This window comes from Amphiura filiformis, chromosome 18, assembly GCF_039555335.1.
Source record: "Amphiura filiformis chromosome 18, Afil_fr2py, whole genome shotgun sequence".
In the NCBI taxonomy this organism is placed as follows: domain Eukaryota; kingdom Metazoa; phylum Echinodermata; class Ophiuroidea; order Amphilepidida; family Amphiuridae; genus Amphiura; species Amphiura filiformis.
In genome coordinates, this window is record NC_092645.1 from 40662207 (window position 1) to 40686726 (window position 24520).

Genomic DNA, 24520 nt, shown 5'->3' on the forward strand with positions numbered 1-24520 from the left:
TATGGAACAGTTTGAACAGTTGGCTCTTGCATCGTATACCGGCACCCCCCCCCCTCCCTACGCACTGGTTTCGATATGTCGACGACACGTGGGTGTGAAGATTCGTAAGGATCAATTAACCCCCTTCTTTGATCACATAAATAGTGTCAACGAACATATTAAGTTCACTCAGGAAGAACTCAAGGAAGGCAAACTTGCCTTTTTGGACTGTTTAGTTACAGTGGAAAGTGATGGTCGCTTAGAAACATCTGTGTACAGAAATGACACACACACAGATCAGTACTTGTTATTTGATTCCCACCATCCACTGATTCATAAGCTCTGAGTAATACGGACGCTATTTCATAGAGCGGACAAGGCTCTCTCTCAAACCAAATCAGCTGATAAAGTGTCCACCGCACAAGCTACGCAAGGTGACGGTGAATCTAAACGCGGCAGGATCGTGACGTGACTATACCTTACGTATCTGGACTGTCGGAGAAACTTCGCAGAATTGTCAAAGATCAACAAGGAATTCCAGTGTCGGCAAGCGCTGGTCCATCCCAAGGACAAACAACCGAAGGACAAACAAAGCAACATTGTGTACGCAATTCAGTGCAAGGACAGTGGATGCGATGACCTTTACATAGGGGAGACCAAACAGACTCTAGCGAAGCGCATGTACCAGCATAGGAGAGCTAGCACTGGTTGCGGAGACTCTGCGGTTTACACGCACTTAGATAGCACTAATCATTCATTTGACAACAAGGACGTCAATATATTAGATCGCGAAAGCAGATGGTTTGAGAGAGGAGTCAAGGAAGCGATTTATGTTAAACGGGAGGAGCCTTCACTTAATAAGGGAGGCGGGCTACGACACAACTTGGCAGGGGCCTATTGTCCAGCGATAAAGAAGATCCCTCAGAGGTTGGGCTCATCTTCGACCTGTGACGTAACATCCTCTTCACAGGTCAACGAACTTTTGCCGCTTTAACATCAGTTGGCCTGATGATGCATCCGAGATATGATGTGAAATATTACCACTCACAAAAACGTAAGTCCAGTAGATCAGATTATAATAATTTCAAAGTTATTTATACCTGGATGAATGATAATCTTCATAATCCTATAGTTATGCACTTTATATTTAAATTCAATGATTATTTCAACAGGGAGTGCTTCGTCTACAACAGATGAACATGCAAATGAAGCAACAACAATTGGTCCTACGACCACCGAGGACTATGATATGCAAACCACGGCACACACAAATGCTGCAGGTATAATTCACTATAGAAATTTACAATGAGAATTGGACAAAAGTATGAGAATTTAAAATTGTTGCATTTATATAAAACTTTCTCATTCAATTGAATGAGAAATACCAATTAACGTGTCAACCACCTGTCACATTGTTTTAAATGAGACAATTTACCACTTGTGAGACGTTGTTGACAAGTTAATTAATATTTCTCATTCATTTGGATGAAAAAGTTTTTTAATTCTCATAGTTTTGTTCAATTCTCATCGCTTTGAAAGAATTCTCATTTTAAATTTTCCACTTGTGATTGTTTGATCATGGACTGTTTGATTTATATAGTTTCAGCTCGTAATCGGCGGGCCTTATAACATCGCGGATTAATATCAATATGTTTTATTTTGAGAATTGTCTTGTGACATCTCGCCAGAAGCATTACAAATTAATAATTCAAGTCCTATACCATGTCTACTATCTTTAACACACAAAAAACACTTTGGGTTTATAAACTGTTAATTATTTCTTATTAAATATACTAATATTCAGTTTCCTCTTGTAGCGAGCAATCGTTTCCCATTATGTTTATTTGTTCTTGTGCAGGATGCGTATCCCCATTACCTACTTTACTTATAACTATACTGGGGAAACGATTAAGCATCAGTAATGATCGCCTTCACTTGTGTTCTTGCGTAATATTTGTTTGTGTGTATTGTATACCATGACTGCTATAACATTAGACCCAGCTTTAACCACCGTTTATCAGTGGTAGCCTAATGGATAAGGCGTCCGTCTAGAGATCGGAAGGTCGTGGGTTCGATTCCCATGCCGGCACATTCCCTTGCTTTTTTTTTTCAAGTTGGGTTGTGTGCCGGTCGGGATTTGTGCTTATTTGTTGTCTTGTTTAATTGTAACACTTTGGGTTGGTATACTGTTCTTTCTTTCTTATTAATTATATTCAGTTTCCTCTTGTAGCGAGCAATCGTTCCCCATTGTGTTTATTTGATCTTGTGAATATAGACCAGGCAGGTTAACTATAGCACTCTTTCCGTGGGTCTACTTTTTAGCGTAGTGATAAAAACCTAACGATTTCCGCCAATTACAAGCTGATCAAACTATTTATGAATTATACTTTGCTACCAAATACAATTTTATGCATTTTGGTTATTTTACATAATTAAAGCTTATATCAGATGTGTAGACCTAATTAGAAATGATGAGAACAAACTTTTTACACAGCCGTGACGTTAGTTCTTTCTTTCTTCTTTCTTCTGTCGACCATTAAATTTGCTCTAGCACTCACATGCTTACATCGATTTTGACCTAACTTGGTCACAACACAATGATCATTGACCGTGCCCCTACATGTCACATGAAACTCGTGGGGTCAAAGGTCACGCAGGGGTCACAGGGGTCAAAAACGTGATTTCAGCTCAAAATGCATCTTCTCCTACAAATTACGTAGGACAGTGACGCCACTTGCACACATGCATTATAATTACCCAGTGTCTATGTGGTGTACACAGATTTGGGGTCAAAGGTCATTAAGGGGTCACTTCCGGCATAAAACGGAATACCTTCAAATTAGCTAAGGAAAACATAGGACAGTAACGGTATGGTCACATATGAGTTGCAGTTACCCAATGTATATGTGGTATTTTTTTATTTGGGGTCAAAAGGTCATTAAGGGGTCACTTCCGGTATAAAACGAAATACCTTTAAAATGCATCTTCTCCCACAAATTACGTAGGACAGTGACACCACTTGCACACATGCATTGTTGTTAACCAGTGTCAATGTGGTGTACACAGATTTGGGGTCAAAGGTCATTAAGGTGTCACTTCCGGTATAAATCGAAATATCTTCAAAAAATTTTATTTGCTAAGAAAAACATAGGAGAGTGATGGTATGTTCACACATGAATTGTGTTTACCCAATGTATATATGATATTTTTTTATTTGGGGTCAAAGGTCATTAAGGGGTCATTTCCGGTATAAAACGAAATGCTTTTAAAATGCACCTTCTCCCACAAATTACGTAGGGCAGTGATGCCACTTACACACATGCATTGTTATTACCCAGTGTCTATGGGGTGTACACATATTTAGGGTCAAAGGTCATTAAGGTGTCACTTCCGGTCTGATACGAAAAACCTTCAAAATGCCCCTTCTGCCACAAATAGCATGGCAAAGTAATGCCACGTGCACGCATACATTGACATTAGCCAATGTCTATGGGGTTTTCATATATTTTTGGGTCAAAGGTAGTTAAGGGGTCAAAACACGGCTGTGTTCGTGGTCTTAGACCACAGCTAAGTCTAGTTGTTGTTGTATCTTAAAGATAAACAATAAAAAAAATTCTCGTAAACTTGCAATACAATCATGCAAATCATGTTTGCCAATTTGGGCAGAGAAATGTAGAGCTGATCATTTTAGGCTATGGAGGCATTTTATCAGCTTCCCCATTTAGTGGGAAAAGGTCGCTGAACTTTGCACAGAGGGTCAAGTTCAAAATTAGTCAAACCATCGTAATTCTTTTGCAATAAGGATTCCAAAAACTATACTTTGATGTATCTATGACTTACAATTATGAAGTTATGGGCAAAAGAGTAACTGTGACGTCATAGGTCTAAATCTTTCTAATTTGAAGTTTCATTCAAATACAAGTAGCTAATTTCATTAGAGTTTGATGTAGAAAGTCATATTTTATTTTTCGTGGCTTTAGGCTAAAGCACTAGCAGGCTAGGTTAGCATATCTATTACAAAGGTGCTAAAAACTGAATTTTGATATATTTTACCATTTTCCGAATGAGCAAATCGCTTTTAATTGACCCGAATACTGTAATACGAGTATTACCTGATTTAAAGGGCCATTTCGTGATCCACAGCCTCATCCCCCCACTTTTCCCAAAAAAAGTTGAGATTTTTACACCACTGGATAAAAATTTCTTGCAGATTAATTCGTTTAGCAAAAATATCGCCAAATTTGAATTTCGTTCTGGTGCACCAGAACGAAATTACAACGCATTGTCTATGGAGCAGTGTAATACACATAATCATGCATAACTCGCAAACGCAAAATCGGAATCAACTGAAATTTTGGAAATAAGCTTTTTTCGTGGATATCTACTGAAAAATGTCATAAAAAGAGGATGCTAGAATCACGAAATACTCCTTTAACATAAGTGTAAAAGTAATTTGCCCAAACCAATTATTTCCGTATAACGCAATTAGGTGGCCTCAATAAACATGATAAAAAGACAGCGTGGTGTTTTATAACATCCAAGCAAGAATTATATCCAAAAAGACACAGGGTATTATGAAAAATTACTCGTATTTTCGGTGGAACATGCTTTATTTTAAAAAGTTTACTTTGGTAAAAAGCAGCTTTTGACCAAGGGATCCTCCCTAGGCCAACAAGAAAACGGGCAGTCCCTTGCAACCAGCGATATAGAATAAAACTAGATAACTAAAGGACCAATCACAGGACGAGCTAGCTGGAGGAATGGCGACCATATGCTAATTAGGAGATTGTTGTTTATGTCCGTGACGTCATTTTTTGCCAACAATTTTTGTGCCGAAAAATGACGAACAATTTCAGTTTTCTTTCCATTACTGTTATATTGTAAAAAACATATAGCTGTGGAGTTAGTCCAATATGTTAAGAAAATATGTTCGATGACACCATGTTGACACTGGCTAAATAAGCTGTATTTTCACTCGTAAGGGTGACAGTCACTGTTGCAATTTCATCCTTTTATTTTTCACAGACGATTTGACCTTTTGAGGTCAAGTAAGTAGACTTGTTTACCAGTCGTTTTGTTTTCGTAACAACAGTTCGCCCTTTGAAAAGTGAACTTCGACGTACGTGGTGCGAAACTTTCTTGCCACCACTTGCCAAGTTTTGTTACGGTGCTTCCCGAATCTTCTGATCGTGTGGTGGAGCAGTGCATGAGCGGCAATGACACACGGCACCATTCGCTTAACTGCCTTGCTTGCAACGGCCCTGACAGATATCCTTCATCACTATTTGTAACAAAATATTCCAAAGGTTAGGAATTGCAATTCAAAGAATGGGTGACATTTGGATGAACACGTTACACCGAATGTATTCTTTTCCCGGTATATTGAATATATTGATATGTTCTATTCCATTGTATTCTCTTAATATTACCAGATGGGTCTGCTCTAACATCAACAATAATTATCGGAGTAACTGCTGCAGGAGTCGGGATACTTGTAATCGTATTAGTGATTGGCTTTGTGATATATTGCAAGAGGTAAGGTATCATGCGCGTATTTTGGGGGGGCTTTGGGGCGCCAGCCCCCGGGGTAAAAGCAGGGGGCGGCGAAAATGAAGGGCGGCGAAAGAAGAAGGGGCGGCAAAAACAGGGGCGGCAAAAACGAAGGGGGCGGCAAAAAGAATTAGTAAATAAAAAAGGGCGGAAAAATTTGATAAAGCATAAAATTTTTGAAAAAATGGTACTATGCGCCTGAAACCGTTTTTTTTTTTTTTTTGGTTTTTTTTTTGCTCTTCACTTTTTCAAACGACCGAGAAAAAAAATTGGGTCAACCTTTGCGGGCTGTTGAGGAAGGGCGGCAAAATTGCATTTTCTTCAGCCCCCCGGGGCTGGGGCGGCCACGGTACGCCACTGGATATTGTAATTTGTCATTTATCTCAAGAACGCATGGCACAGCGGTAAAGGTTCAACATAATCGCGGCTCGATGTCGTGGGTTCCTGCAGCGCGGACGTGTTGTCGAAGTTAATAGAGAGATTACAATTTTCCATACGCTGCACGTGGATCGTTCTTTTAAACGTGCGTCAATACGCACGTTTGTAGGTGGTGTGTAAGACATGAATAAGAATTACAATGGCACTCAATATTCTTTAACTTCGCAACCACCCCCACACTCACACACCCCGAATCGGTTGTCAACATCCCTTACGCACTTTCAAGGGTAGGTGTACCGCATTACGAACGATAAATACTTTCTGTTTTATTATCATCTATTTTTAGGCTAAAGAACCCAGAACCTGAATATGAACCATACGCTACATATATGCCTCCAACGGACGACTCATCGCAGCATCAACCCATCGACCTATCTGGTCCAGAACTTCCAGGACATCTTCCTGTAGCATACTCCACATATGTTCCTTCTCCGGACAACTCATCACAGCGTCCACCCATCAGCACACCTGGCCCAGAACTTCCAGGAAATCTTCCTGTATCATACTCCACATATATTCCTCCGAACAACTCAACGGCTCATCAACATGTCGACCCATTAGACTATGAAATTCCATTAGAAAATATGGGAAATGAGAATGTGGGTGATGATCTCCAAGTAACAACCGACCAGAGTGGCTACATCGAAGTGATTGCTTAACGCTCATCCTATGAAGGGGGAATGGTAGTGATGGGGTTGATGCAACGTCTTTACGTATAAACTGTTTGCATATCGCTATTCGTCTTACGTCTTGTTTGAACGTCCCAGCTGCGTAAAACTACGCAAATAATCATGATAATAATACGATCGGCGATCAAATACACGCATTGTAGGCGCTGGAATGAAATTGCAATTTTCTTCGCTTTACCTCATGTGTTAAAAAAAAAAGGCATTAAGTCCAATGAAGTCAATGGTAACCATTTTTAAACCTTGCATTGGAGAATTTTAGGGGACAAAAGGATATTGAAAATAGTTAGAGAATATGCTAGAGTTACAAACATATCTATTCCAATCGTTAAATGGCATTTAAACTTTAAAAATGTAAAAATATACCAGAAAAATGTGACACAAGGTATTGGACTTAATGCCTTTTGGACTTAATGCCTTTTGGAAACAAGCTCTTCATATGTATTGCACTTAATAGACTTTTTTTAAATCGACGTTTTGTGAAGACATTTTTAACTTGTAAAGAGGCAAACAAGATTTAAGATAAATAGCGCCACCAGTGTTCAACTTTGATACGGTATCGATATTATAACTCATATCGTACTAGTGTATGTATTGTACTTATTCAGATTTAGACTTTTTCAAATGGCAAAGGTTTTTCAAAGACAGCAACCGTAATAGGTTTAGCTTAAACTGTACCATGACTGGTGAAATCATTAATTAGCTGGATATAAAGTTGCGAGTGTTTTGCAAGACCAGAAACATTTTTTGAAAGATAAGTTTTTGAAATGTCAAAGATGAAATATCATCTTAAAGCCACAATGTACGATTAATACGAAGTATTAGATTTGTTATTCAATACTCAAAATACTGCAATAATACTAGTAATAATTGTCGCGAAGGGTTTCTGTCTATTTTGGGTTGAAAAAAAATAAGGTCAAGTGAAAAAACCCTACTGGTTATTTTGATTATAACATGCAGTTCTATAGGAGGACATGGCTTGATGTCGAATTTTCCTCTGTACAAGCACAACAAATTTGACTGATTCCTTTAAGGTACAAGTTGGGACATGTACTATGTGTGAACATTACAAATATGCCACAATTTGGGAACATAGAATCAATTTGATCTTGTTAATCTGCTTTTCAATATCCTTTTGTCCCCTACAATTCTCCAATGCAAGGTTTAAAAATGGTTGCCATTGACTTCATTGGACTTAATGCCTTTTGGAACCAAACATAATAAATTTCTTTTCTATTCTATTCTATTCTATTCTATTCTATTCTATTCTATTCTATTCTATTCTTCTATGTACGTGTACGAGGTTAAAGAGATTTGCAATTATTTTGTTAAAGATAATAAAAAAAAGATAAAATTTTTTTATTACTATTCTACTGCTCCAATGTCATTAGATTGGCAAGGTTACTGCTACTTTTAGGAATATCTTCAAATAAAAAATTCCACAAAGCAGCCTTTGGACTCAATGCCTTTTGGAAACAAACTCTTCATATACCCTAGTATGATATAAGTTAAATAATACCGAGACACCACGCTGGAAATCCCTCCAGCGTCGGTTGTCGGTAATTGCAGTCATTCCTCATCAAGTGTTGACAAAGGCAACAGTGGTTGTTGCAACGTTCACAAGTAAGTGTATAATTGGATCAGATACAAGGAACTTTAGTTACTGAATACCGAGACATACTTTTATTTTTCAAACAGGATTTAGTTCTTTTCGATGACGCATTGGGTTTCATGCTTATCACAAGAGTTGTCAGGAAACAATAAGCTAGTATTTGGTATATAAAAGGTATTCTCATACCGGTAATTCAAGGTCTGGTTTAACTATGCAATAGGAAGTGATTCTTTCGGCAATTTGTAATACAAACAAGTTGTGGAGTAAATAAAAGGTACACTGTTAAAAATATTTATGTACAACAAGGTTAAACACAATTATCCTGTTTTTACAGAATTGTCCGGGTTTTTGTACATAATTGGCGTGGTTTTTTTTTTACAGAATTGTCCTGTTTTTTTACAGAATTCCAGGTTGATTTTCATCCTGTTATTTACAGAATTGTCCGGGGTTCTGTACATAATAATATTGTCCTGTTCTTTTGCAGAATTGTCCGAGTTTAAGTACAGAATTATCCTGTTTTTACAGACTGTTCGTTTTTTTTACAGCATATCTCTTTTTTTCGTTATAAAACTGGACAAATACAGAATGAAGAAATATCGGGTTGTCCGTAAAAACTGCTTGCAGCATTTTAGCATTTTATGCCGTTTTTTACGGCATGCCTGAACTAGCTTTTCTTTTGATGATATTTATCTTCACATAAAGCTCGAAAGGCTATTTCAAAACGTATAGCTCCCTAAACCTTTGTAAGATTAAGATTGATTATTTGTGTGTATTTGATCTTCGTACATACTGCACGTGTACAATTGTACACATGGACTTCTATTGCTCCCGTATAACAGGGGAAGCTTATTACTGCAAACAAACACCATGTGCACAATTGTGCAGAGCGCCCTTGCCTAACTGAATGTCACTTTTCATAATCTAAGAGGGCATCACCCACTACAGCACGTTGCCAGAAGACATGTACTTTCCCTTTTTAATTTCATATGAAATAGCATTGTGGACAAGCTAAATTCTAGTCAGGGGGTTAGTGTAAGACCTGTAGAAAACATGGAACACTATTTTTGATCAAATGCTTCAAACATGTGGTGTAGAATTTTTTTTAAATGGTGTGTACAATTGAATACCTGAGTGGAAGAAGGGCCCAACTCCAATTTTTTTACAAAAATGAGTTAGACCCAGCATTTTATTGCCAGCAGACTGTTCTTCCTTGTGTGTGAAAGATGAGCCAAAATTCACTCTCTAAATAGTCTTCAATCATGGGTTTCATGGAAGAAAGGTCCAACTCCATGGAGTTGGGCCCTTCTTCCACAAATATTGGATTAAAGAGGAATTTTGTTCATCCATGAAATCTGCTTTTCACTACAATAAAGTTTCTTGTTAACATATTACATGCTTCTACTTGTGCAATTAATGGATATTTACCTAATTTCTGTAGCTATTTATAACACATCTGCTTACGGAACTGGTACTTGCAAGTATATAAGAAGGGCCCAACTCCAGCTCGCATTAAGACCTGTACCGTTGCCATGGACACATCATATATAATTTCGAATGTATGTAATATTGTATGTTCATGTATTAAAAGTCCCCTGAAGATGAAAACATTCTGTCTATAAAACTTTTCCAAATGTTAAGTTTTTTCTTAATATCTCAAAAACAGTTTTGATGGAGTTGGGCCCTTCTTCCACTCAGGTATTCAATTGTACACAGTGTGTCTCACCTTGTAAATATAAGACTAATATATTGTGTTCAGTTGTACACAGTGTGACTAATCTTATCAATATATAGGAGTTATTTAGTATACTTTGTACATCATTATAAGTTATTCTTTTGTCAATACTATGTAGGCCTATTATTACAGAGATAGTTAGGAGTAACTGGTCGTTAAGGGCCCGAAAAAGGATCGTGTAGAGTGGAGTAACAAAATTAGTCTCAGAAATCAAGTTTATTAAGTTTGATGTCTTTTCGGTCTCTCCAAAGACAAGAACTGTTTATTAGCATTTTATACCAAATTAATGAGAGTTAAGAGCCTACAGATACGGACGTATGAAGGCAACAGAAAAAAGAAACAAAGGGTTCAAGTTTGTTGCTTCACATATGTTACCAAGTTTTACTGCCATTACTTAGTCATAATGTGTACATTTGTATCCAAAAAATCATTGTAAACGTCGTCACTTAGTCACAATGTGTACAATTGTACACATGCCCTAATTTGCATAATTGATGAGGTAATTTTTTTTTTTAGTTTTTCACATATTACTATCCAAAATAGTTATAATAAGCATAAAAAATATTTTTTTGATCGAGCCATCTTCCTTCGTGTCCGAAGGGGATAATAAAAGGATATCCTTCCCTAATGTACAAAATACAAGTAATAACAAAAATTGCAACCCAGCAAACACAAAACGTTTTACTGAAAACGTTTAAAAATTGATGTAAAACAGTCTTACATAACGTGTATTAAGTGTTGACAAACTATTTTTGTAAAAATGTTTACAACAAATATTTTACAATAGCATGTTTACAACAATTTTTTTAAATGTTATTGTAGTGTTTGTTTGTTTGTTTGGTTTTTTTCTATATAAAAAATGTTCATGATATTTATATAACAGGACATTTAAATGTTAGTAAAACTTTTTGACCAAAACAAAAACGCGTTTATAAATTTTAACGTGTTTTAAAAACATTTTTGTGTTTACAGGGAAGTTGGCTCTAAAAAAAAAAAAAAAATTGACCCGTATAAACAAAACAGCAATATTTAACAGTGTAACAAAAAGGTATGATGCAGCAAACGAGAATGAAAGTTTCATCACTTAACATTTTGCAATTTCATGATCAGGGAAATTTCTTTGAAATAGTTTCTGTATAGTGGGTTTTGCAATTCATTTTGGACTAAGAGAGCAAAATAGCTATGTCTGGAAATACAAGATCTTGGCGCTATACCGTTTACTTTGTTCTTGTGTTGATATTTGGTTTGACCATGTCGACAAGGAGTGTTTTTGGTTTGACATCAACCGGTACGTAGTGTTGAGCCAGAGTAATATTATTAAGGGGACAGAGTTGACGAAACCACAAGACTGAGCGTGTAGATTCTTTGGGTCGGTATGATTAATTTCTTAATTAAATTCAAATTTTGACCTCCCATCATGCAGTTATTGTTAACTACATGTATGCACACAACACAGGGGCACTCACAATAGGCAATTGAACCCTACTGGTAGCGCTGTGTTGTAGCTATATGGGATGAACTAGTTAGCATCATATATCAAAAAAAGTATAAAAGCTATGATTTTAGTACTTGCTCTATGTTTCAATTACTTATTCTTTTCCAAATATCTGAATCTATAACCCGGTACAAGCTTTAATAACGGGGGAACATACATTTTATTTAAAAAAAATCCTACCATCTATCCAAACTCGCCGTGTTATTCCAATGCACATTTTGCTTCACCGGGGAGCCATTTTTTTGTCGTATTTGGAAGGTAGGTGTCATAAAACCGTCATAGGTACAAATTTAGTACTTTCTGTCAATCAATTATGGCTTATTCTCTACATGTCAATCTTTAAATAATTGGCATAGTCCTTATAATAACGGTGGTCCGCCTTGATGAGTAAATGACAGCAAACAGCTGCAAACCAGTGAAAAATACCCCAAAACTCGGTCAGTGGAGCTCCGTCATTATCGATTGGATTAGTCGTCCGTAGCGGACAATTCGGTCGCTCATTGGATCAATATTATCAGGTGGTAATAAATTTGCATTGGACAATAGATTACTATATAATGGTTTAGTACTGCATATCGGTTTAATCTTCAATAAGCGGGTTTATGGCTGGAAAGGTCACGGTGAATATGCCGTGGACGGCACTGCACTATGCCCAGATACTGTATTAACGAAACGGCTCACACCAACCTCCTGGGACCTCTTGTCAGTCATTCAGAAAGATCGCACAATTTATTCAAGTAATGCTTTGAGAAAATGTATTGGAATCGGCATATAATAACGATTTATGGCCAACCTTTTCACACTCAGTTATTACCCGACCGAGCCTCCCAAACAACAACTTCGAACGCCAGCTGTACTAAACCAAGAGATCCATTCAAACACCGGGAACTATTTCGCCATGATTGTATCTAGCGCACACCGACATCACATTACATTATACAGCCAGAGACACTGAAATGAATACCCGGGATCGATACACGTGAATGTGCTATGCACGATTGATATTCAGACGATAAATATTTGGATACCGGGATAGAAAAGATGAATATCTCCGTAAATAATTTCGTATAAAGAAACCAGATCTGGTTCCTTGCACTTGAACATATATGTTCAACGGATATTATCGTCGTTAGCTAGCGTCTTGAGAAAGAAGCGAGCGTCTTAACTAAAAAACTGACAGAAATATTCTGATTTTCTGATGTGAGCGCTCACTCACATGGCGTATACACACAGAGGTCACACACAGCGTAGTGTGAGCACGCCCCCCCCCACACACACACATGGCGTATACAAGCTCACCCCCACACAGAGAAGTTAATTACCGAGCTATTGTCAGTAGCCTTAGTCGGGATGTCCCTCGGCTCATTATGCGTCTCCAAGGTCGGAACAAAATGGCCATGCGTGGCTGTGGATTCAACCTACCATGAAGATATCGGGGCGATGACACTGTGTAGCGATGCATCATCTAATGATGGAGAAAACATGAAGACTGCGTCTAGCAATGCACCATTTAACGATGGAGAAAATATAAAGACTGCATCTAACGATGAAAATATAAAAAGCCTAGGGCTTACATAATAATCAAAGGAATTAAATGGCTAACACCTTTCTTATTTTCATATTATATTCATATTTAGATTACATGGTGGGCAATGCATCAAGCAGAAACTGACTCAGAAACCAATTCACCTAAATAGAATTTATTAATGTAATGTATTAATCTGTACATAAGATCGATCATATTTAGAAAAATGAAACAAAAAACTGCCATATTCGTTCATTGATTTTGTGCCATGCTATGAAAGCTTATGATTTCAAATACATCATTAGGATACTATGCCTACTCTACATAAAATAGGACAGTCTACCCTAGAAATCAACGTGATAACTATAGGCGGCTGAGCAACCTAAAACAAATATCACAATATTTCCTTTTTATTTATCTTTTGTTGAGCAAGAAAAAATCTGAGGGCATAGTACTTGGCCTCTCTCTATTTAACCTATGTCAACTTGGTGTTGATTTCTTCCTTCCCGCTATACACAAAATGAATCGACCAAAATACCACCCAAAACTGAAAATGGCATAAATTGAAACAATTTTACTGATGCTTCTGAAGAAGAAGGAAACTTAACCACATTATTTACAACGATAATTAAAATGTACAACTGCGCCACAGAATAGAACGTGTTACTGAAAATAGAAGTAAACCTGAATATTGATCTACTCACGCATTCGCACACCTCATGTCGTACAAAACGCAACGGAAAGAAAATCAATAAATTCCAACTCGAGGGCTCTCAACTGATTATGTGTTCCTTTAAGACTGAAAATGGGCCAGATTGAAATCAATTTTACTAATGCTTCTGAAGAAGAAGCATACCACACAAAACTACACTTAATCACACTTTTTCAAACGAGAATATAAAAAATTACAGCAACAAAATAGAACATGTTATGGAGATAGAAACTGAACCTGAAGTCCCGTGACACCTGTATAATCATACTATTACGTAACGCAAAGAACATCAATATATTATATCTCGGGGCTCTTAACCAAATATCTTTCCTATTTTAACTTAAAGTCCAAACCTGTTTGTGATTATCTCACTCCTGCGCGACTCATTTTTATGAAGCCATCTCAAACTATTCTAATCAATTTTAATCAGATCAAACATGACATAAAGGGAGTGGTGGATGGGATAAAAAAAATTCTGCGTCCGTTCCCAATGATCAACTAACATAGAATGCGTCCTAGCAACAAACGGACGCCGAAGATTTTTGACCATTTTCAAAATTTAAAAATCTGTGTATGAAATGTTATTATTATTATTTTTATTATTATTATTATTATTATTGTTATTGTTATTGTTATTGTTATTGTTATTGTTGTTATTATTATTATTACTAATTATATTGTTGCTATCTTTTCATTCATGGGATAATACCACAGAATGCCCAACAAACTGGAGTTATTACAACCAACATTGTTATATACTGCGTGATGACACAATGGTGAGACAAGAGGCGAGAGAAGCGTGTTTACAAATGGATGCAGATCTTGTTGTTATCGACGATGGGGAGGAAAATGTAGGTACCGTAAAACGCACGTCGGCTCCAATGGATTTCTGGCCTTACTAAAATTGGCCATGATGTAATGCATCATTAAATGGATCTGGCTTGTGATTGGTAGCCCAGATCTCGTTATGGTTTAAATCCTCCGGGCACGTGCCATTGTCATTAACGGCATCGTACACAACTATCTGTGTAATTTGCGGCGCTTTGTGTTGGCGGAAAGTTAAACTCTCACTAGGTACATGACGTACTTTCTAGCGCGTCTTGTACTTCCATGCTTTGTGTTTGCGGTCAAATTGGATTGATAAACAAGTATGATTGACAGTGTGTGTTAGGGACAAAGTCCTCGATCAAAGTCCGTTTTAAAATCCAAAGGACATAGTCGACTCTTTTTTTTACTCGGGCTTTCGCGATCAATAAACTGGTAGATTCTAAAATCAGAATTGTTTAGTAATGAAGTGAGTCATTATAATTAAGATATGTTGCATTCAATAATGTAAACCTCTGTATTCTTGACTTTTACTGTCACTAATTATATAAACTTTTTATAATTTTTGACATATTTTTATTTATCAAAAATCGACTATGGCATAGTCTAAGTCTAGAATAATGCAAGGTAAATTGGCAGTACTGAGTTCCCAGCAAACAGGAAAATGTTCATAAAACATTGGTTCAAAACGTTTTAATAATATTTAAATGTCAGGTTATATATAGGTCATGAAAACGTTTTTAAAACGTGATTGTTAAATATTTTTGGCAAACATTTTTGCTAAATATTTTGTCAGCACTTAAATATCATTCTGTTTAGAATATTTTGCATCAAGTTTTAAAAAATGTTTTTGAATGTTATTAAATCGTTTTTATACCCTTTATATAACTCGACATTTAAACGTTTTAGTAATTCTGAGTAGCGGGCCTTCTGAACAACGGACTTTCTGAATAGTGGGCTTTTTGTTGAATTTTATGTAAAAGTCCCGCTAATCAGATTTTTTTCTGACTAGTACTAGTAGGCTGTATCCAACCCTAACCCCTAACACTCACCCCAACCCTAACCCTAACCCTAGCCCCTAACCCTATCCCTTAACCCTAACCCTAACCATAACTCTGCAAATGGCCCGTTAATCAGAAGGCCCGATACTCAGAAAATACCCGCTACTCAGAAAATATTTTTAGCTGCCCTTCTGATTAACAGGTTTTCTGATTAGCGGGTCTTCTGGTTAGAGGGTCATTTTAATTGACAACAAGCCCACAAGCCCGCTATTTATAATTTGACGGGTTTTCTGAATAGTGGGCCTTCTGAGTAACGGGTCTTCTGAGTGACGGTTGCCCCCCCCCCCCTCATGCGCATGTCTCCAGTACATGAGCCATATCATTTCCTTTGATTCAAAGAAATCAAAAATTACAAAACCAAACGAAAACCAAGTCAAACACGTGAATTAATAAATGTATTGCATTAAATCAGTTCTTACTTTTTCTACGTTTTGTAGGAATTCGTAACCACTTTGTTGCCAAGATTTGCACGAACAGCATACTGGATAGGTTTGGGGTCAAGTACTAACATGCCAGATGAATATATTTGGGTCGACGGAACGGTTGCCAGGAACGCTGATGAGAACAACATAGCATTTACGTAAGCTAACACATGGTGATGTTAAAGAATAAGAAGTCCCTGCGCGCGATTGTATGTTCGATGGGAAATCAATTGCCCTAATATTGAGATGTTTCAGGTATTGCCTAATGGGATAACCTGTCTGCGATTTCGTAGGTTTGCTAGTAGAAAAACCATGAACATAGTGCCATCCCATTGGTATCACATTTCCATCTTTTAATAACCAAATGGTCCTTTGTAAATATAAAAATGTTCTTGTTGTTCTCTAACAGCAACTGGCAGCCAAGGGAACCGAGTTCTTCAAACGAAAACTGTGTATTAATAACAACCGAGGGTTACTGGGTGCAATACTCACGAGGTGGATGGAACGACGAAGATTGTGAAATGGGTTTTGGCTATATCTGTGAAAGAATGAGTAAGGAAATTATATCATGAACATATTATGTTGTTTGCGGTGTACATGTAGGTTTGTTGATGTGCGTGTGCAACTGGTGGGCAATGGTGTGGCCAATGGTGGTGGAGGTGGCGACCGGCCGATGCCCCCCCCCCCCAGAATGGCCGTCGCGACGCGTCGGTTCATCTAATCCCGTGGGTCAACGGTAAAAAATTGTGTGTGCACTTCTAATGTAGAGTAAAGAAATAATGAGTACATGTAGCCCAAATAAATTTACTTGCAATAAGTGGCCCACTTGGGCGAATACGTAAAATCGGGCATAGGGTTTGAACCTGAACTAGGAAAGACACCAAGTAAAGTTTTTCTGCTAGCCAATATTTACGCCATGCCCCTATTTTTTCTGAAAGCAAAAATATTGCTAATCATGAAAGTTGATTTTACGCGGAAATGTCAAAAATGGCCCAACTCGGTTTCTGGACGATTTAGTTGATTGAGCAAAGCGTTTGAGCCCGAACAAATAAAGAAACCAAGTAAAGTTTTTTTCTGTTTTTACTACTTGCCCTGCACAACATTGTCGCCATGATCTCTTTTATTTTTTTTAAAAGCGAAATTGCAATATATATAATTTTTATTGTTACAGTCTGTATTTTGAGTAAAGCATATTAAGTCTAGTACACAACCATCGGTACGCCACTGATTTATTGCTTCTTACTAGTACAAGGAACTTATACGATGTCCTCATTCACAAACTGATACTATCTGTCCATCGTATAAGACTGTTACCGCACGGCAACTGGTTGAAGGAATATTACACAGTCAAGAATAGGCTCCATCATTTTTTTTGTTCTGATCCTTCCCAGTCTCCCAAAACATCAAAACATCAAAAGCGTTGTACATTTACTTACTTAAGACTGTCCTTTTTCATATAACGCAGACAAAGTAGGGCCAACTTGCCTAGAAATTGTCAAATTTTGGCAAGAAATATCTCTGTGTAATCCTATGTAAGTCCCATATCACATCGTTATCGGCGATCATGTTTTTTTCTGAAGTTTGGCTGGTACCTACCAGCGCGGCGTCATGCACATGACGTGACACAGCTAAAAAAATCGACCGGGAATCAGGGATCATTAAAACGTCAACAAATTTCAAAACATAGAAATCAGTAAACTTAACGGGTTAGGCCATTTTAATCGACTTTCGAAAAGTTTTTTGATACATTCATTGATTTCTCAAAAAGTAAAAATCGCAGTTTAACAAATAACGGTTCAAATGAAAGCCATTATTGGGGGCTAATTGTTGTATCACTATGAAAGGCCTGACACCAATATAAACACTTATTTCGGTGACCCAAGTTCATGGTCATTTCTGCTCACGCACTTTTTTACAGATGGCCTAGAATTTCATATTTCGGTTTCAGCGATTGCCCGAAAAAGGTGGTATGTTTTTGAAAAGCGTTTCCGCTTGGAATGTAGATAGTTGTTGTTTCTATTACTGTTCGCGATTTTAATTTATGCACTTTTTAGCCGACAATTTTCAATGCATTTTACATAATAGAAATGTCGCTGGCATAAATACCGATATTTTTAACAGTATCGTTTTTTAAACCAAAATATCATAAAAAGAGTTCCCAATACTTTTATGAAACCATAGATACCAAATCGGACTGCAGGTGATGAACAGATTTTGAACTAGAATTAAAAGAACCAGCGTAGGCCTTCTCAAAATGTACTTTCTTTAAATATCGAGTTGTTTAATTTTGGACTGCTTTTTCCTTGTTTTTTATAACAAGAAAATGCTTTACATACCCCAAACTTCTCACATAGTCTTGGCTAAGTGTCCGTTACTGGTTGATATTATTAGAATTAAACGATTTTCATGATTAACTTACTTTTACCGCAATGTTTTCCCTCGCAATGTTCAAATATATCCCCAAAATGGCGTTGCTTTCAGTCTCACATTAATGACAAGGTTATCCCAAGATGTGTGAGAGTTTCTGACACTATATTCACGGGTATTCTATAGCTATTCAAACATATACAAATTTGGCTGGTTTGCGATAAGCTATACCATTTTCACCCTGATGTGGTAGACTGGATCCTTCAGTTTTTCAACAACTACGCACGGTCATCGGGTTGTGCTGTTGGTGAATAAGGCAACGTGACGGATTGTGGGTAAATAAAAGACGCCGTCATTAGAGGCCAGAAGGATTCAGGCTACTGATATGGCAGTGACATCAGCACTGTATGAATTTCATTACACTCCCTAGCGTTCGATCAAAGCGCTGATGTACACTCGCACACGCTTAAAGACGCCGCATAGATGCGCGAGCGAAACAGCTGCTTCAACGTGTTGACGTCACTGCCACATCGGGGTGAAAACTGGTATAGGTCAGGCTTCCTCAAATAGGTTTGTTGAAGCGCCACATGAAATAAAGACTGAAAAGCGCCACTCAATGGCTGCGAAGCAGCTTTCGCGGTGCTTTAGCACGGCCGGGGGAGTCAGAGGGGTGCCCCCCTATGAAGTTATCGTTTTGTTTTTTTAAGTTGAGGTGCAAATGACGCCATTTGGTGCAATATTTTGCACTATTTTAGCCTGTCTTTACACGGAGAACATGGGAATTTATTTATTTATTTATTTATTTATTTATTTATTTATTTTAAATCTAAACGGCGCCTCGCGCCACTCGGGAAGCCACGCTATTTGCGGACCCCTGGTATAGGTAATAGATGACTATGAAAACTTTCCGCATACCGAATATGGGTTTAGCCCATATTTAATTGCCTTTAGGCCCTAGGATTTATTTTTAGAAAAGAAAGCCTAAGACTGGAGCCTAATCAATTGAGAAGGGAATGGATTTTGTCACAATAATATCAAAATTAATATCGTCCATAACAAGAAGGAATGCATCACGATTTTTTGATATCCAGCTATAGTATTTTAATTGATCTACACTGAACATGAAGCTATAATATCTCTACTATATAGCTTCATGCACTGGACATTTGCAGACCGACCTTCTCCATGTAGCGAGTACCAGATTAGATTGTGTTTACAAGAAATATATAATAAGCGCCACTTCCACGAAATGTCCTATATGCCAGCAACTTTGATGATAATATATTATCTACAACATCACACCTGTTTTTCAAGAACTCTCTTTATCTATTCACCTCAAAGAAAGGATTAGAATTATTATAATAGAATCCTGACCTGATGCAACGCATTTTTAATGAGTTGCTGAGGGACTAGAAATCTTTATGGTCGAATGAACAACGTATGACCACTACACAGGTCAATGGCCTTATTGTGTTCTGGCGGGTTATTTAAAAGCACAGTCCCTGAATTTTTCCAGACAAGGAACAATAGGAACAAATTGCCTGGCAATGGGGTCACATATAATCCCAGTCTATAGTGTGATCAGAACATTATAGGCAGGTAATCATTATAGTATAATCAGTACGAAAAGTCCAATGCGATTTTTAATGTATTTTAAAAATTCAAAGAACCACTTTTTAGCGGGAATTTTTGCAAGTTACACAGCTGAAGTTGTAAAATGGTTGAAATACTACAATATTACGGCGTAAACAAGAATATGTTTGTTTGGTCTTTGTTCCTATAGCCACATCCCTTAATGGCGAGCGGTCCGAATTTTGAGCCATACAAGTTTACGTGGTGAACTAGCTTCTTACATCCAAAAGCAATTTTGTTCTTAAAGACCTATTCAGTGATCTCAGCGCAAGTGTAAAATTTAAAATTAAAATTGTTTATAAATTGCTTAAAAGTGAAGGATAAGTCATTCAAATTGTCCTTTGGTATTTTTGAAATGACAAATTTGGCAAAAAACGTAAAAAGTTGAAGCCCCATTCAAATGCATGTAGCTAATTTAGATACTGCCAGTATCTAAATTACAGATTCGTGTAAAATGTCTTATTTTGTCTTAAATACACAGCTTTTGGCTGAACCACTCGCAGGCTATGTTAGCACATCTATGACAATGACAAAGGTACTAAAATCTGAATTTTGATGATTTTTACGATCGTCTGAATGAACAAATCACTGAATGGGCCTTTAAGTAATTGTTGATTGAATGATAATTAAAACCCCGAATTTGTATTTTTTTCAAGCATTACAAAATGATGTCACTACCCATTACGCAATTCATGATACAATTACATGGTCAACTGATGATTTCTCTACGGAAAGTCGTACAACGATAATAAGATCAGGTCAGACATCAGGTAAGCATAATAGACGCACCATATGACTTGAGAGAGGGTTGTGGGCTGTAAGTTTCACTTTGATCACTCTGACTTTAAAGGTCAAATGCATATTCAAGTTTTTCATGTCTAGCGACGATAACGCATCTTTAAAAAGAAACTTTTATTTGACATTGGTATTAAAACATTAGGCGGAGGCGCCTTATTTAGCGTTAGCTTTGGATATTTAATTATTTTCTTTATTCCCCATCCTACTTACCCAGGTGAAAAATCAATAAAATAATTAAATATCCAAAGCTAACGTTAAATCGGGCGCCTCCGTCTAATGAATAATTCGGTCAAATTACACACGACGACCTGTTGATAATACACAGCCTAAAAGGAAAATACAACTAATTCCAAACAGTTAGTTGATACCGTTACTAACTAAATTCAAATTCAAACAATAATATCATAAGAATATTTTAAAATGATATTAAAAGAGGTTTTTAACCATATATTTGATAAATTCCAGGTAATCTACAGATTATAATTCCAGTATGTGTAGTTGGAGGCGCTCTCCTGATTGGGATAACAATGCTCTGTTATTACATCAGGTAAGAAAGGTTCCTTATTGATTATTTATTAATTTCTAATTTAGTTTACTTATTTTTATTTTAGTTTAGTTTTGCTTCTGCTGGTAATGTAGTCCGGTCAATCTATAGTACTTTTTAGGGTTTGATGCTTCAAAATGGTATATTTTCTCTCATTATATGACATTTTTGTTGTAATAGTACCAAAATTCATACGCACGGTTTCGGTTTTTGGTAAATATTCGCCCTACCATATTGTAACTTTCGAGGCGCACTGCCATTTTAAGGTGTTTATGGTTCAGTGCGTTAAAACAAGAAAAGTCGCAGGTCAACCTATGTTGAGTTTTTGATCCTTTGCATCTAAATCATATAATTTTACCTGATATTGATATATTTATTCTGAATATGAGAAAATTCCACCAGAAATTAGCCACTATCCCATTGAAACCCGTGTACTACATAATAAGTGGTATTTAACCTATAAACTAAATGGAGAACTATGCCTTTCATCATTTTGAATTCGGCCTTGGTTATTCTGGGTGATACTGCTTCCAAGCTTACGAGACAATTGAGGAGTCTTTGAGATTGCATGATCGCCACTCCTTTTCTACAGATGCCAAGCTCCAAGTGACGATTTTGGCTACACATTGCCTGGTCATGAAATATCGTTCCCACAATGCATTGCGCATATATGGTTACTCAATTCAAATTCTAGCTTAAAATCGACCGTTTATGTATGGTGTTTAATTATTTTTTTACAGAAAATAAGGAATGCTGGTGTACTGAATATAATGCATGTTGACCTTTATTAACGCAATTTTGAGACACTTTATTAATTAATTGTTAATATAATTAATATTCAAACCTCACAGCAAATACTTAAAAACTGACAGCAGATTTACAGATTTATGATATTATATGTTTTACAAATATCAAAAATAAAATAAAGTGTCCATCAAAGAAAATTACCTGAAATTACCTGCCGAATTCAACAGACATGCAAAAGGATCTATTTCCAGATCAGGAAATATATATATTTCCAGATTTGTCACGTTCCCTAATCTGGCAATTTGGCCGGACTGATAATCAGGTCAAATGTTGATCATCTATCACCACCGTTATTTAAAAATCGGTGAAAATCAAGTTCAATTCACTGAAGTTTGTTTTAATTAACATTCTTAAACACTTGAGGACGTTCTTGCAATCTTATTGGTTCTTACCCAGCTTTACCCGTGTGATATGACACGATATCACACGGGTCAGCGCGTGTGCGTCAACGTGATACGCATACTCGCTATTTGGACCCATCGGAGGCGCACATCAACAACGGGACTGATCGATTTTAAGCCCTAGGTAATTCCTTGCAAAATGTAGATTTACTTTGATTGAAGTGTTTAATAAAAGTATTGTTTTTAGCCGCTGTCGTGCATCTATCGTCTCATATAACACGGGCGACATCATTATCTTTGGCTTCGCCTCGTTATTTTACTTAAAACAATGATGTCGCCCGTGTTATATGAGACGATAGATGTACTCCAGTGACTAAAACCAATACCTTTATTCTCCAACTCTTCACCAAATTTTCCCCTAAAACTACTCGCCTTCACCTCGCTGTTTTACTTAAAATAATGATGTCGCCCGTGTTATATGAGACGATAGAAGCACGACAGCGGCTAAAAAACAATACCTTTATTCTCTAATTACAGAAAAAGGTCTTCTACAGCATCAACAGCTGGACACAATCCACAAGCAACTTACACAGGATCAACATTACAATTGTCAAACACCAATAGTCGTCAAACAGCTGGCAACCAATCAACTCGTACAAATACCGATTCATCTGGGTACCAAATCCCCAAACTTACAGATGGCAGCGATGTCGTTTACGAAAACCAAAGTGCACCCTCTTACGATAATTTGATGATGCCTGAATTGAATCGAGGATCAGCGCTAAGCAATGTATATGAAAATCCGGATATGCTGTAGATTTGCTGTAGAAAATAAACATATGTGACCCGGCAGCACAAATGAGCCGTAAATTCCCTAAATTGTATTCTGAGTTACGGTGTAAAATGTGTACGAAGGTCGTATTCATCGGTAACTTAAGCTGGCCCGACATCTGTCTCATTTTGATAGTCAAAAATTAATCAATAATCATATTGTTGAAGTGGATAATAAGAGCAAGCGCTCTTCCAAGGCGCTTTTAAAAGCTCTGGTCTTTGTTTGCTTTTGCTAAATCCTGTTCAAGTGGTGGGTTACCAGGCATTGTATTTGTACAGGTATGCATAACCAACAATTAACAATGAGAGAACTTTCTTAAACCTCGTTGACTTGAGGATGATTTGAAATGACCGCCAACTATGACTATAATTTTGTTGAAGGAGCAAAGTTTAACAAACCATAACCCCGCTTCTGGATATCGTTTGAAGTCAAATGATATACCATTCTTAAGTTTATGATGTTTATTTTTTAAACACGAAATTTACGGCTCATTCGCCGTGAACGCTCACATATAGAGACCTATGAGTTATAGCAGTGATGTTCCGGGGTGATGCGCTCCACGAACATGAAGGCGAATCGGTGTAATATTATAGCCCTACTGTTTGTAATCGAGGTTTCAACAAAGAGCTTGTAAATATAAAAGATGGTTGCATACTGCAGTTACTGTTCATTTTCCTATACACAATACACAGTACTCTCACCGTGACCTCTACAAACAGTGCATGTTATAGGTATAGGGCATTGCCTAGTTAACGTCACTGTGTGAAAAATAACCGGCCAATATTTAAAGTACTCTCTGAAATTCTAGAAAATATAGTTTTGTAACTAATTTTTAGCGAAGCATAACAACATGGCGGCGGTATGAAGCACGCGAGGGTGTCACCGTCCGGAATAAACGTTAAGTTGAATGTCTAAATAATCACCAGAATCAGAAATATTGATACTGTCGACGTATTTAGCAGTTTCGGAACACACTGATCAAAATTTCGAATGAAAATGGATACCAGAAGAAGAAAAAATCAAGGTGGAAATGATACGGCGGGTGATTCAAACAGCGGCGGTAGCAATGTGAGTACTGCACGTAACACTAGCGCTAAACAAAACGCAGCTGATCCAAGGCCGACTACAAGTAAATATTTCGCCGATGATTCCCGTAGTGCTA

At 37.1% G+C, this 24520-nt stretch overlaps 2 protein-coding genes across 2 annotated transcripts; both read left to right on the forward strand.

Annotated features, from left to right (window-relative positions):
• Positions 1-75: 75 nt before the first annotated feature.
• LOC140139156 (uncharacterized) lies at positions 76-6832 on the forward strand. Its single transcript, XM_072160936.1, has 4 exons — positions 76-88; positions 1152-1259; positions 5412-5514; positions 6254-6832. Exons 1-4 carry the CDS (start codon positions 76-78, stop codon positions 6624-6626), a joined length of 597 nt encoding a protein of 198 aa, XP_072017037.1. The 3' UTR covers positions 6627-6832.
• Positions 6833-11052: 4220 nt separating this feature from the next.
• LOC140139473 (uncharacterized) lies at positions 11053-23361 on the forward strand. Its single transcript, XM_072161214.1, has 7 exons — positions 11053-11285; positions 14444-14580; positions 16053-16195; positions 16447-16589; positions 20693-20806; positions 21300-21381; positions 23064-23361. The coding sequence occupies exons 1-7, from the start codon at positions 11180-11182 to the stop codon at positions 23341-23343; spliced, it is 1005 nt and encodes a 334-aa protein (XP_072017315.1). The 5' UTR covers positions 11053-11179; the 3' UTR covers positions 23344-23361.
• Positions 23362-24520: the final 1159 nt, after the last annotated feature.

Excerpts from the sequence above, each read along its gene's own strand:
- LOC140139473 (XM_072161214.1), top strand. The coding sequence starts at position 11,180 with ATGTCTGGAAATACAAGATCTTGGCGCTATACCGTTTACTTTGTTCTT. Across the intron at positions 16,590-20,692 it reads CTATATCTGTGAAAGAATGA|CATTACAAAATGATGTCACT; the intron begins GTAAGGAAATTA and ends ATTTTTTTCAAG. Across the intron at positions 20,807-21,299 it reads AAGATCAGGTCAGACATCAG|GTAATCTACAGATTATAATT; the intron begins GTAAGCATAATA and ends GATAAATTCCAG.
- LOC140139156 (XM_072160936.1), top strand. Across the intron at positions 1,260-5,411 it reads GGCACACACAAATGCTGCAG|ATGGGTCTGCTCTAACATCA; the intron begins GTATAATTCACT and ends TAATATTACCAG. Across the intron at positions 5,515-6,253 it reads TTTGTGATATATTGCAAGAG|GCTAAAGAACCCAGAACCTG; the intron begins GTAAGGTATCAT and ends ATCTATTTTTAG.